Below are 14,437 nucleotides of genomic sequence, written 5' to 3'. Positions count from 1 at the left end.
GGGAATCACACAGTTGAAGGCTTACATCCTTTCCATTTCCCATCCCTCATATCACACCCGGTTCGCCATCCCTATCCTCTTATTTTTAGAAATCTATTTTACTACATATTTTATGTGAGTTACACATTCTTGGTTCTTAACACATTCTTTAGTCCCTCAACCACCATGGGACAGATTGCCTAAAAACCAAAATAGTCCTGGTAATATGGCATATTTTTATATTAAAAAATACACAGCATAATATTAAAAATGTTAAGCCCATCACCTCAAAACTCTAATACATTTTTGGTTTTGCATATTACTTGCCAGTTTTCTCCAAACGATGCTGCTAATTTATTTTTTAACTCAACAGCAAATAAAAACTACTTTTTAGTAATATTTAGTCCACAGTTCATTGCCATCTACAAAGCAGTGGAAAAAATTTCTCACCTCTGACCTGGAGGTACTGACTTACCTACAAGAAGCCTTCTGAGTAGAATAAATGAATTCACATTTTCCATGGATGCAGTAACCATTGAGGTTTTCAGGGCAAGGCATGTGGTTTCCAATATAAACATCTTCCCTTTGATCACTAGCATCTTAAAAGAACATAAACCAGGTCAATAAATAGTGAAAAGCAAATTGAAAAATAGGGACTTTTCAAAGGTTCTAAGACAACAAATAAATTCACCCCTTGCTGGGTAATGTGGAAAGGAAATTTATTTCAGATAGGAGGCTGGATAATAATTAAAGTCTCATTATGCCACAAACACAGCAGGTAGAATGTTTAGATTCAAAGCATTTAAAAATATTTGCAAGATGTGACCACTGTGAGCTACTGCTGTTTAAAACAATCTGCCAAAAAAAAAAAAAACAAAACCCCAAAAACTAAACAAAACATCTTGCTAAAAAAAAACTGCTATTTCTAGAAAGCTCACCTCTGTGAAAAAGAGATGGTGTACACAGCACTGGCTTTAGAGAATTAACTTACTTGAACCATTCACCTTGAGGCTATGAAACTGAGGCCAAAAACACTGGAATGGCAGAGGACAAGTACGCATTCTGAAGTTTTAGGGTAAAAGGTTTCTTTTGGAATGAAAACTATCAAGTGTATTCTCTTTTTTCCCCAAATGAAAATAGTTTCGCTGTTTCTTTTATATATAGTTTTTCTTAGTATAAGTTACTATAAAAATAAATTCAAATAACAGAACAAATGAAAAACAAATTTAAAATCACCTTAGTTCCCTCTACCCAAAGAGAACCACTGTAAACGTTGATGAACATCTGTTTGGACTTAAGTATACTGATCTGAACTGAACTGTGCTGAACTGAAGAAAATAGAAGGGTGGTGAGGAATTCCATTACGAGAACTGGGAAGAGAATCAGGATGGAAAACTAGAAAAAGGCAGCGAAGATGAAGGCAGGGGGACCCAGTCTACAAAATCAATGGTACTCATTCATCCATTCTCTATCCCTATGGCTCACTTTCTCTTGTGTATTTATACACGCACATACTCATTCACATACCTACACATTCTAGAATGGATTTTTTCCACTTTTTTTCTGGCATGTACCTAGCACATTAATCCTCAGCTCTGTGGACCCAGATCTCCCCAATGTTTATAGGCCTGTTCACGTGTAGGAAAAATCTCCAGGCTTCCCACTGTTTCTTACAGTTCCAGCTTACAGATTCTGTGCATTATTAGCCGTGTGACCTTGAGCATACCACCCTCTTTATGCCTGAGATTTCACAACTGTAAAGGCAGGATCAGAAGAGGACTACACTTCCTGCAGTTTTGAGAGGACTATGTGAGATAATTAATGCATGTACAAGACCACTAAACCAACCATCTCTCTAGGTAGCACATCATGCAACAGGAAAGGCTTATCTCCCCAAAATACAAATAAAGGTGTTAATATGACCTGAGGAATGTCAATGGAAACAAATTAAGAAGGAATGAAGTAAGACGCTACGTGTATATATACACATACACATATGCGAAGGGGGAAATCAAAGGAGAGCTGTGAATAGAGGTGCCAAGTGTAAAAAAGCTGATAACTAAAAATGCAGATTTCTCTGGAGATGAAAATTTACATATAAAAGGAAAAACTTTTAATGATTATTAAGCTCAAGATAGGGTAACTTCAGCAGAGAATCATATCATCCCTAACAAGACCAAACTTATGCCACTTTACCTCAAATTTCATGTATTTACATCAGATTAATTTATGCCTAGAAAGAGAACTGAACTAGAAAAAAGCCAGCATGTAAATTCTCAATTTTAAGGGTATATCTGCTGTTTTGTAACCTTAGTCAAATCATTTCTTCTAAGAGTTGAATCAGATCAGCAAAGTCTAACAGAAGCATAACTTGAGACATGTACATAATTTATTTTCTAGTTGCCATATTTTTAAAAAATAAAACAGGTAAATTAATTTTAATCATATATTTTATTTAACCTAATATATCAAATAAATATTTCAACATACAGTAAATATACAAATTGTGATATTCTACATTCTTTTTTCTTAAACAGGTCTTCAACATCTGGTGAGCACTTTGCACACTCACAGCACAGCTCAAGGCCGACTAGCCACACTTCTAACACTCAACGGCCACGTGTGGCTAGTAGCTACCATACTGGACAGCACGGAATAGATGACTGACTGACTTCTTTACCATTTATTCATCACCTTCCATATGCCAGGCACTCTGCTACGTGCCAGGGATAGAAGAACAATTAAGATATATCCTGTCCCTCAAAGGACTGATAAGGTCTCCTCCAGCTCCTACACTATAGCTCTGCTGTATCAAAAGAAACCAGCCCTCCGTGAGGCTGCTGTAACCTGAGCATCTACTCCTGGAAGACAACACCCGGGAGACTATCTCACAACGATTTCGGTTTTTTAAATCAGTCTCTACTACAGGACAGTGAGCTCCCTGAGAATCTAGATGTTTGTATTATTCATTTGTGTATAACTCCCGACACCTAGAACATAGTACTTTTCTTGCTCTGGTTTCAAACCAGAAAAGCTAATCTAACTTCACGATCTAGCCATTAAGTGACCTGAGGAATCCAACTGCCTCCCACAGGACTTACCACCCTGCAGCTTCTCAGAACATGGTATTTTTGTGGTGTGATACACTATGAAGTATATAATAATATGACTATAGAGACTGAGGTTATGTACCAACCTATAAAAATAAAATCCTATAAAGTGTGTAACAAAAGGGCCATATAGGTCTACAGAGGCTGCGGAAATGTACTAATCTGCCAGAAGGAAGTCCTAGAAACAGCAGGAAACTTCAAGAATAATGCAGAGCTGAAAGTGATAAAAGAACTCAGCTGCATGACAGCAAGAAGAGAAAGTTAACTAAATTAACACCGGGTTTTGAGAAATTAATAGACAAACAGCATTAATAGACAAATGGCACCAACAGCATTTGCTGAATTAAAGGATGCGATTTCAAGCTCTACACAAAGCAAAGCCATATGAGACATGGACCTGTCTATGAAGACTTTGAAGTCTGTGTCTGTCACAGAGTCCAAATTCAGCATCCTGCTCAAGGCCAACACTATTCACTCTGTTATACTTACCTACTATTTCTGTGTACAGCCGTATGCTTGGCTGAGCTAAAGAAGGTATAAAGAAAAAGCGTACACAGTCCCTGCCCTTTAGAAGCTTATAATCAGTTTAGGGAAACACACATAAAAAGTTGAACAACACAAGGGAAGGGGTCCCACAGGATGGTTTACAATAAAATAAAATATAATAAAAGAAGGTTTTATAATACTAGATGCTATGGACATTCAAGTTCAAAGAGAACTCATTTTAGGCAAAATAATCCAGGGAAGGATTCACAGAAAGGGTCAGATTCAAGTTAGGTCTCAAAGCACTGACAGATTTAGACAGAGGAATGGTAGAAACCAAAAGGCAGGTATAACGCACAGAGCATTCTCAAGAACAAGAGGTAAATGGACCTAGCAAGAGCTGTCCATTCAGACTGAGGAAAAGTTTAAGTCAAAAGTTGGAAAAATAAGCTGAAATCAGATGATGGAAAAATTTGAACCTCAAGTTAGGAACATTTTCTTAATTACATGGACAAGAAGGACACTGAACTCCTCCTATTTGGAGAGGAACACAATGAAAGCCATATTTTACACAAAAAACTGGGAGAGGTTACCTAGGGCTGCTGGTTAGAAGGGAATGGGGGAGTGATTGCTAATGAGTGTGAGGTTTCTTTTGAGGGTAATGAAAGTGATCTAAAATTAGAGTATGATGTGATGCTTGAACAACTCAGTAAATATATTTTAAAAAAACCCAAAACACTGAACTGCACATTTTAAACAGGTGAACTTAAATGGTATATAAATTATATCTCAAAAAGCTGTTAAAAATTAATTAGAAGATAAAGGGGCAGAAGAACTGGGACGACCAGGTGACCAATTAGGAGATTACGACATAATCTAAATTTGTGGCACTGAAAAGCTTGGGTTCAGCAGCAGGAATAAGATATTAGAGACACAGAAAAAATAAATACAGCTTGAAGATGCTTTGGAAAGTAAATGAGCTCAAAAACTCACATCTGAAAGGGTCCTTGGAGGCCATTCAGTCTGATGCGGAAATTTCTTTAGTTATAATCCTGAGAAACTGTTTCTACTTGAACATTTCCAGAGATAAGGAACTCAACATTAAATACAGCTAATTTCAATAGTATCAAATTTTCCTTATGTTGAGAGAAACCTCTCTTTCTTTACCTTTCAGTGGACTTCCCCGTGTCTATTCACCACCTAAACCTACTGCCCACCAATTCTCTTCTTGAGGTCAAACTTCCCAAGTTCCATCCTTTATACAGTTTGCAACAACCAACCTACTAACATTCAAGCACTTAGTACAATGGAACGGGTCTCTTTACTGACGATTCTCTTAATACAGAGTTCTGTAAAACAACTTTCCTTCAAAGAAGATAAACAAATGGTCAATAAACACATGAAAAAATGCTCAACATCACTAATCACTGGGGAAATGCAAATCAAAACTACAAGATAGCATCTTATACCCACCAGGATGACTACTACTCCAAAACCAGAGAATAACCAGTACTGACAAGGATGTGGAGAAATTATAACCCTTGTGCCCTGCTGGTGAGAGTGTATATAACAGTACAGCCACTCGGCAAAACAATACAATGTTTCTTCAAAAAATTAAAAACAGAATTACCATATGATCCAACAATTCCACTTCTGGATATATACCCCAAAGAACTGAAAGCAGGGTCTCAAAGAGATAGCTATATACCCATATTCATGGTAGCATTATTCATAACAGCTAAAACGTGGAAGCAACCCAAGTATCCCATCAATGAATGAATGGATAAACAAAATTTGGTATATATGCACAATGTAATATATTCAGCCTTAAAAAGGAAGGAAATTCTGACATATGCTATAACACAGATGAACCTTGAGGACATTATGTTTACTGAAATAATCCAGTCCCAAAAAGGCAAACACTGTTATGATTTCTACTTGTATGAGGTGCTTAGTCAAAGTCATAGAAACAAAAAGAAGAACGGTGGTTGCAAGGGCTGAGGGGGTGGGAAGGTGAGGAGTTACTGTTTACCGGACATAGTTCCAGTTTCCTAAGATGAAAAGAGGTCTAGGGATGGATGGTGGTGATGGCTGTTGTGCAACATCCTGAATTTATTTAATACCACTGAACTGTACACTTTAAAGTTGGTTAAGATGGTTAAGTGCTGTTATATAAACTTCACCACAATAAAAAAAACTGCAACAGAAATGGGGTCTAAATGTGAGCCTAATGACAGGAGGTTCAGTAGAGAGAATGTGGTAAACTGAGTCCAAATTTAGAGCTCCAGACCCTCAAAAGGTATTTATTAAGCACCTACCATGTTCCAGGCACTATGGTAGTTTCTGGAGTTTCAGGAAAGGGCAGTACCAACAAAATCCTCACCAGGCAGTTGAATATATGAAACGAACGCTTAGAGAAAGATTAAAGGTAGAGGACTTGGGTTTGCCAAGGTGACAGCTGAGAGCAGATTAAATATTCTGGAGGAAATTAACACAGGCAAACAAGAGGGCAGAACAGAATTCTGGAACAGCTGTGATACAAAAGAAAGAGCAGCAGGGCTTAGAGTCAGAAAGTCTGAATTCTGGTCGTTGCTCTGTCATTCTACATGAGCCACAAACTCTCACAGTTTCAGCCTCTCCAGCTGCAAAATGAAGATAACACACTTGTGATGAGGATAAAGTCCATAAAAGCACCTGGCATACAGTAGGGCGCTTGATTAAGAACTGTGGGATGTACAGCCTACTGGTGTCACTCAGGAGCCATATTAAACATGCTGTAGACAGGCAGACTCACCCAGGGTGAGAACTTTTAGCACAGCCAGGCTACCAACAATGAAATTAGAAAACAAAAATATTGACGATCACCATAATAACCTCACTAAGGAATTCAGTGATACGGCCTTGAATACTCAAAGTAATCCTAGGCAGTAGATATTACTACCCCCACTTTATAGATGTGATCATTAAGGCTCAGAGGAAATAGGCCTTTCAGTGTGGACCAAGTCTGACTTCAGGAGCTCGAGCTCTTAACTGTCACACTATTATTTCACCAAGCTACCCTGGGAGATGGGTAGGGAATGCACAAAAGCAGAATGTCCAAGCACCTGCTGTCTGGGCCAAGTAAATTAGATAACTTCAAAAAGGCAAGATTAAAAAGGCTTTTAAAATGTAATAAAGCACGGTTTCAGAAACCATGGCAGAGATGTAACCTCGCACAGCAAGAACTGGGCACAGAATGGTTCTGTCTAAACAATGCCCTCAGGCAAGTGGTGACAGGCTCCATGAATAACAGCTGCAAATGCTAGTCTCTGAACAATGTGTGTGTGTGTGTGTGCGCGCGCGTAATATAAAAAGTATGCCTGGTCACCCAGTGGCTCCTTCCACCCACAGTAGCATTCAGAAACAAATTTGCCACCAGCGGCAGTGTTTTCAAATACAAAGAAGAGTATGGTTCTAAGCGATGATGTTGTAAGAAAACCCAGCTCCAGATGGCTTATCTGCAAAGGCATGTAAACTGGCTGTTTGTCCTAGTCCATCCATGTATCACCCAAATAAAGCATCAGGAGTTGCTATTAACAACCAAGACATGCACACAGACAGTGCTGCTGAGGCCACAACTACATCAGCACTGCACTGAAAACTCTAGGGCTATAAATCCCTATGGTTAAGAAATTCAATATACTCTTTCTTGCTTCTACCCTGACCCCAAGCTTCGTCACTAACACATCCTTCCTAACCCCTTCCCTCAGATCCCATCAGAGAATTATCCACCTAAGTATAAACTCCCTTTCAGCTCTCCCATACGTCTAAATCCCACCTTTTTCCTCATCAACCCAAACTCTTTCTTTCCTAGTCTTTCTATCCTGCCCAATGAAACACCTTTTCTAATGTGAATAAACCCATCCACCTCCTCTGCTATTCCCTTAGGAAGTACTCCTTTCATCTCCCTGATACACCAAAATCACATCACTCCCACACATCCCTTTCCTTCCACCTTCTCCTGCTGCTCTCACCACCTGTCACCTCCAGATCAGCATCCCACGACCTTCCTCTCAGAGGGGTCTGTGCCATCCACCCACACAGCCTTCTAACCTGCCTCATCATGACTCTCTATCACGCTCCACCACACACACTCTCAGCCTTTCTTCACTGGTTCTAGCAACTGGCTCAGTCTTACCTTTTAAAGAGAGAAATTTATCAAGACCGTTTTTAAAAGGGCTTATCAACAACCTATATTTAAATATATACACAACAGCCACCAAGTAATGGAAACAACAATATTGATATCTCGGGGTCTCTGGTGTCCCTGATCAGCATGAGTAGAGACTACTGAGAGAAAGAAGTCAAAGGTGGGGTGAGGGCTGGGGTAAGGTGAAGATCAGGAATGAAGCAGGAATGCCTTGGTAATAAAAAAGTGTTATGGTTAGATTTCAGGATGTATGAAAATATCTTTGGATAAAAATGGCCACATTAAAATGTCATTTGCCACAAAGCAACTTCCAGGATAGATGGAAATGTTTTGGATCGTGATAAGGTGTAGTGCATATGGGCTCTATCCATTTGTCAAGACTGACAGCTAACATTTGTGCATTTCAGTGTGTGTAAATCACACCTCAAAAAAACACCTGTATAATAAGAATAACGATAATCCAGTGGGTAGAGGTATACAGACAAAACAAGAAGGACAGGATGCCGTTAACTGTTGAAAGTGATTGGATACATGAGGGTTCATTATAATATCCTGTTTATGTATGTTTGAAATTTTCTATAATCAAGCTTTTAAAATGTGCCATGCCCAGCTCCCACACACCTCATGCTCAGCCATCACATCCTTCATAACTTCGACCTCTGCACCAAAGCTCCTAACATTGCAATTTCAATATTTACCACAGATTTTCCAGCAGCCCAAGAGAAGCACTAACTCAGCGCCTGTGCTGGACATTCAAATGCTCCATTTCAGGAGCACTCTTGTCCAAGAGCTCAGCCTGAAAAGACTTCTTTCTGAGCATTATCTTCCAATTTTTCTTGCTGATGCTGTGTCCCTGCTTTTCACTTTGTAGCCTCCATCCCTAGATCCTACTTACCTAGTCCTGCTTGTGTACTGGGGACCTGAAAATTTACTAAGGGCTTCCTACAAATGCTTGTGAGAACAAAAAGACAAAAGCAAATGGGGTGAATGTAAAAAATAGTTACCTTTTGATCTCTGTTCCTTACTGTTCCTTACTATTAGAACATCTTTTGACTCTTTCACTATCTGTGTCACTTTTTTTTTAGCTTCCACATGTAAGTGATATCATATATTTGTCTTTGATTTTTTTTAGTGGACGTACTAGGGATTGAACCCAGGATCTCGTGCATGCCAGGCACATACTCTACCACTGAGCTATTACCCACCCTCAACACTTTCACAATCTGGATTTTATTGTCATAACTATAGAAACTCCTTGGTCCAAGATTACCAATGATCCCCTTGCCTTCAAATTCAATGCTCATTCTCTAACACCTTTGTGCAGCATTTTAAAGTACTAGCTAACCTTTCCCTTTTGACTGCTGTGCTACTGTACTCTTCCTGGTTTCTTCCTCTGGATCTTCTTTCCACTTCATCTTATGTTGGGCCTCCTCTCCTTTGCAAGTAACAGTCCTGTTCAATGGAACTTTCTGCAACTCATGATCCATTCTGTATCTGTGCTGTCCAACATGGTATCCACAGGTCACATGTGGCTACTGAATACCTGAAATAGGGCTAGTTATTACTGAGAAACAAACTTTTAATTTTATTTCATTTAAGTTAATGTAAATTTAAATAGCCACATGTGGCCAGTGGCTACGGTACTAGACAATGCAGCCCTATAATCTCTCTCTCTCATTCTCATGACTTCAGTTATCACCTCCATATTCGAGGACTGAGCAAAGTGACCTGGGTGAGTACTAGAAAATAAAATTAATCACCTCCACCATCATCTCTTCCCTTCCCTTACCCATAAACACCTTTCCCCTCCCAACATCCTCAGTTCTGTAAACAGAATTCATCATCCAAGTCATCTGAGTTTGAACTGTCTATTCCTCATATCTAAGCAGGAGTCTATTCCCTTTGAGTTACTTAACTGATCTCCCTGTCTCCAGTCCAATGCACATAAAAGCACAATTCCTGCCAGGTATCATGCATTCAACTGGTTAACTTCGTGGCCCTGCCTTTTTCAAATATATAATGATTCCCCACTGCCCACCAGTGAAGTTTAAATTCTCTAGGACAACACAGCCATCAGGTCAGTACACAGTCTGGCCCCAAGCTACCTTTCAAGCTACCTACCTTCTACCTCTTAAGCCTCCTACTCTCCAGCCAAAAAAAGGATTCTTTACCATTCTCAGTACATTCTATCATAATGTTTGTATCCACACCTCTCTGCATGTTCTTCCATGCTCTTTAAATACCCTTCTGACCTCTGTTAAAATCCTAACCATCTTTCAAGGTTCAGCTCAAATTCCACCTCTTCCATGAGTTCCTCGGGTCTTCACTAACCCCCACCAAACAGTAATCTCTTCTTTTATGAGTTCTCAATGCACTTTTTAACCACACTACATTTATGACAATAACCAATTTTTGCTTTGTTAGAAGTAGGTTTATATTCATTTCTCATTGTATCACAAGCCCTTCAAAGATGGATGTCATGTCTTAGATATCTTTCTACCAATAGTGTCTGATAAAATGACCAGTACAAAATAGACACTTAATAGTTATATCTACTGATTATGATAATTTCACTTGAGTTACTCATGTGTAAAGAATGTTCAGTTATCTCAAAAGTGGCTAAGGCCACTAAATTATCCCTGTAATTTTTTCAAAAGCAGACAGATATTTTATGTATATGCAATTCCCCAGATTGCCTTAAGTAGGAGCTTCAAACTACTAAAAAATATCCTTCCTATTCTGGTCATGTACTATCAGTATAAAGACTAAAACTGGCACCGATCTATTATGTCTCCTATGGGAATACAGAGATTGTCTATTTTAAATACAGCTCTTTGGATCAACATAGCAAACTGGTATTTCAGGGCCTCATGGGATATAACTGATTCAAGTTTAATATGATTCAAGTGACAGAAATAAATTATTCGATGGTAATAACAACTATCATTTATTGAGCACTTATGAGTATTTCAGATACTACTGTTAAATACTTTTATATTATCTCATTAAATTTTTATGCCACTCTATGTGATCAGTACTGTTATTCTCATTTTACATATTTAGAAATCAGGCATAAATGATAGATCATGCATCTAAGAAAAACTGTCCATTAGTATAACCAAACGAACGGTCAGAAGATGCATGTGCAGAAAAGCAATTACCCAGAAGCCCTGGTCTAGGACTCCCAGACTAAGACCCGCTTTGGTTCACTAGGTATAACCTCACTGAGCCTCAATGTTCCCACTGGTCCTTACTCCTCATAGTTGTAAGAATCAAATGAAATAACAGATATGGAAATGAGAGGTAAAAGAGCACTGGACTTGAGGGTAAGGGACCTAGAATCTAATCTCCACCCTGACATTTACTACATGTAAGTCTTTGTACAGATAAATCCTACAGCTTCTTTGAGCCACATCCACTCTATTGACAAGTGTGAATCGCCTACGTATGTGCCAGACATTCTGCTAAGTGTTAGGAATACGAAAGTGAATGTGATGGATACAATCTCCTGTCCTCGCAGAACTCATAGCCTAGAGGGAAATACAGGTAAGTAAGACAGACAATTATACTTCGAGTAGGTTAAGTGTCTGGATAGAGGAGTATGTAAGACACACCCCTAACCTAGATTTAAGGGTCCAGGGACACTTCCCAAAAGGAAATGACTTCTAAGCTGAGACTGGAAGGATGAGTTTTAGGCAAAGAAGAGTTCCAAGAAGAGAGAACAAAGTTCAAAGACACATGCACAGGGGGCAAGTGTTAACAGTAGATGCTAGAGAAGTAAAGAGGATTAAGAGCAAATATAAGAGACCTTTCTGTATAATTTCTTACAATTGCATTTGAATTACAATTATCTCAATAAAAATTTCAATTAAAAAATTTGTGAGAGTACTCTGTAAACTGAGATGCACATTAACTATTTCAGTTGGTATTATTACTAATAATCAATTGCATAATGTATATTGCTACAGAGAGCAAAGCTGGAAAGGTCGTTACAATGGAAATAAAACTATTAAGGTGAGCTAGTAACCATATTTCAGTACTTGACCAAAGTTTGGGAAACCGTGATTCAGTACCTTTCACATCTGGTCGATACTGCAGTCCATCATCTTTCTTTCCCAACAGACTAGTGTCATCTGTGTCTGTAAGAGAAAATAGTTTTCATATTAAGAGACCTATAAGGGGGGGAGGGTATAGCTCAATGGTAGAGCATGTGCTTAGCATGCATGAGGTTCTGGATTCAATCCCCAGTACCTCCATTAAAATAAATAAATAAAAACCTAATTACCTCCCCTCAAAAACAACAAAAAAAGAGACATATGATGTTTAACTCACACCATGAAACTACTAAATATTCCAAATGTCCTCACCAACTCTTTTTCCACTTATCCTGCTCCCATTTTCCACCATTTGCTTCATCTATGCTGCCACTTCTATCTCAGGCCTCAAGGCACCCCAGATACATACGCACTTTGCATGATGAACAGTCTGATTTCATTCAGACTCAGCTCAAATATCATCTTCTTAAAAAGCCTTCCCCGAGCAAACTGGAATAACACATACCCTGAAGAGAAAGGATTAGCCCTTTCTCCAAGAGACAATGGTCTCAAGATTTACCTTCTCCCACCACTGTTTCCCTGGAAATACACCAGATTAAGACAAATGTGGACTCTCAATTGTGTTAACAGACAAAATTTACTATAACAATGACCCCCTGACTGGTGAATTGTATTAGGACTGGGACGACTGTACATAAACCAGAAAATACCTGTTGGGAAGCACAAGCTTCAGCTTCCCAGTACACATGGAGGGGTAGGGAAGGTATAGTTAAGTGTAAATGGGAATCAAGATAAAACTTAAGGACTCCAAAGGATTCTAAGTTGGCATGGTTTCAATTAACAAAATCCTCAAGCTTGACCCACTATTCTGAATTTGACATTCCAGGTAGTACCATTCAACCACGCACCAGTTCCTCAGAAAAGATATTCTTTTTTTTTTTTGGCAGGGAGTAATTAGGTTTCTTTCTTTTTAGAGGAATTACTGGGGATTGAACCCAGGACCTTGCGCATGGTAAGCCTTCGCTCTACCACTTAAGCTATACCCTCCCCCCAGAAAAGATATTCTTTCTCTAAGTTACCTTTTCAACATTAGGCTATAAATGCCACTCCATGAAAGAAAACAAACCACATTACTTCTTCAAGATCAAAGCTAAGTGGACTGTCCACCTACAAGAGGTCCCTATCAGCAAACAGTTTCTTTTACCATTACACACCAACTCCCACCTAAAAATCTTCTGACAAGCTTCTTGGGCATCCTATGGTAGCTTAGACCACAGATACTGCCATCAGTTGTTCAATATTTCACAAATAGCTTGTTATCAGTATAAAACACCAAACTCTGGTTTACAACTTTTTTCCCTTAGCTCAGATAAAGACACATCCTTTTAGTAAGTCCAAAAATAGGAGAGGGGATTAGAAGGAATAGGGTTAGGCCTAGTAAACAGGAAAGATGCACAATCCTAGTCCATGAAAATGTATCTGGCCCTTGTTTGTGACTATGAAATGATACATTATCCAGGCTTATTGTGTATTACTAGGAAAAAAGGTTGAAAACCTCTCCTTTAGTGACTCAGTATTTCTATTAGAGTTAGAAAACAAAAATTCATTTTTAGTTGGTATCATGGCTTCTAAACTATGACAAAAAGCAAGAAGGGGAAAAAGAATTTTAAGCTGATGGTAGTAACTTTTCCTTACATTCCTTAACTCCATGCCAAAATCTCTAACAGTACATTACATGCAGGGGCATAAACTACAGAGAATGTGAAAAGTAAATTATTATACTCTAGAAAAAAAGATGAAGAAATACATGGCAATACTTACAGTTTTACTGTAATTAAAATAAGTTGACCAATTCTTAAATAACTATAATCATTACAAATTTGAGACACCCTTTAAGAACTATAAATATATCTATAGATCAACTTAGTAATTAAATAAACAACAAAGAAACACCATTTGTATCTTGAGATAATGAAAATAAATGAAAAAAAGCTAAATTAGTAACAGAAGAAATTCTAAAATATATGAAAAGAATATGAAGATGACTGTGTGTGTGTGTATACATATATATGTGCATGACTGGGACATTATGCTGTATATGAGAAGTTGACACATTGTAACTGACTACACTTCAATAAGAAAAGAAAATAAACATTGCATACCCATAAAAAATAAAAATTAAAAAATATACATAGTACTGAAAAAGTACAGCATCAAAGATTCCTCATTTTACATATCTGAAACACCACCAAAATGTACAAATAAGACTAAAGACATGTGATACTAAAGACAGGTCTCTAGATAAGTAGAATGAATGTTACCTGTGCAATGACCAAGATGCCTTATATCAATTTGTTCTTGTTTTATACAAGATGCCTCTCGAACAAAACAGGGATTGTTATAGGAACTCCCATCAGAAGCACACACAGGATTAAAACTGTATCCACTGCAATCTATATTACATACACACCTGGCGAAAAAAACCAAAAATTACCAATATTTCACAACAAAACTATTTCACAATGCTGCAACAGCAAAAAAGAGCAATTTTTGCTTGTTTTTACTCTTTAACTTTTTTAACTGAAGTATAACTGATTTACAATATTCTATTAGTTGCAGGT

The 14,437-nt window shown here is 38.1% G+C and overlaps 1 protein-coding gene across 1 annotated transcript in view; it reads right to left on the bottom strand.

Annotated features, from left to right (window-relative positions):
• TMEFF1 (transmembrane protein with EGF like and two follistatin like domains 1) overlaps window positions 1–14,437 on the bottom strand; it is a 71,738-nt gene that overhangs the window by 13,314 nt on the left and 43,987 nt on the right. Inside the window, exons 6-8 of the mRNA XM_074361910.1 lie at window positions 14,138–14,286; window positions 11,835–11,900; window positions 455–578 (exon numbers count right to left, since the gene is read on the bottom strand). Of these exons, the coding sequence (XP_074218011.1) occupies window positions 455–578; window positions 11,835–11,900; window positions 14,138–14,286 (339 nt within the window). The remainder of the gene's footprint in view (window positions 1–454; window positions 579–11,834; window positions 11,901–14,137; window positions 14,287–14,437) is intronic.

This window comes from Camelus bactrianus, chromosome 4 (assembly GCF_048773025.1).
Source record: "Camelus bactrianus isolate YW-2024 breed Bactrian camel chromosome 4, ASM4877302v1, whole genome shotgun sequence".
Classification (NCBI taxonomy): Eukaryota; Metazoa; Chordata; class Mammalia; order Artiodactyla; family Camelidae; genus Camelus; species Camelus bactrianus.
Note: the sequence above shows the minus strand (reverse complement) of the source record. Positions and strands in the feature narration are given on the sequence as shown.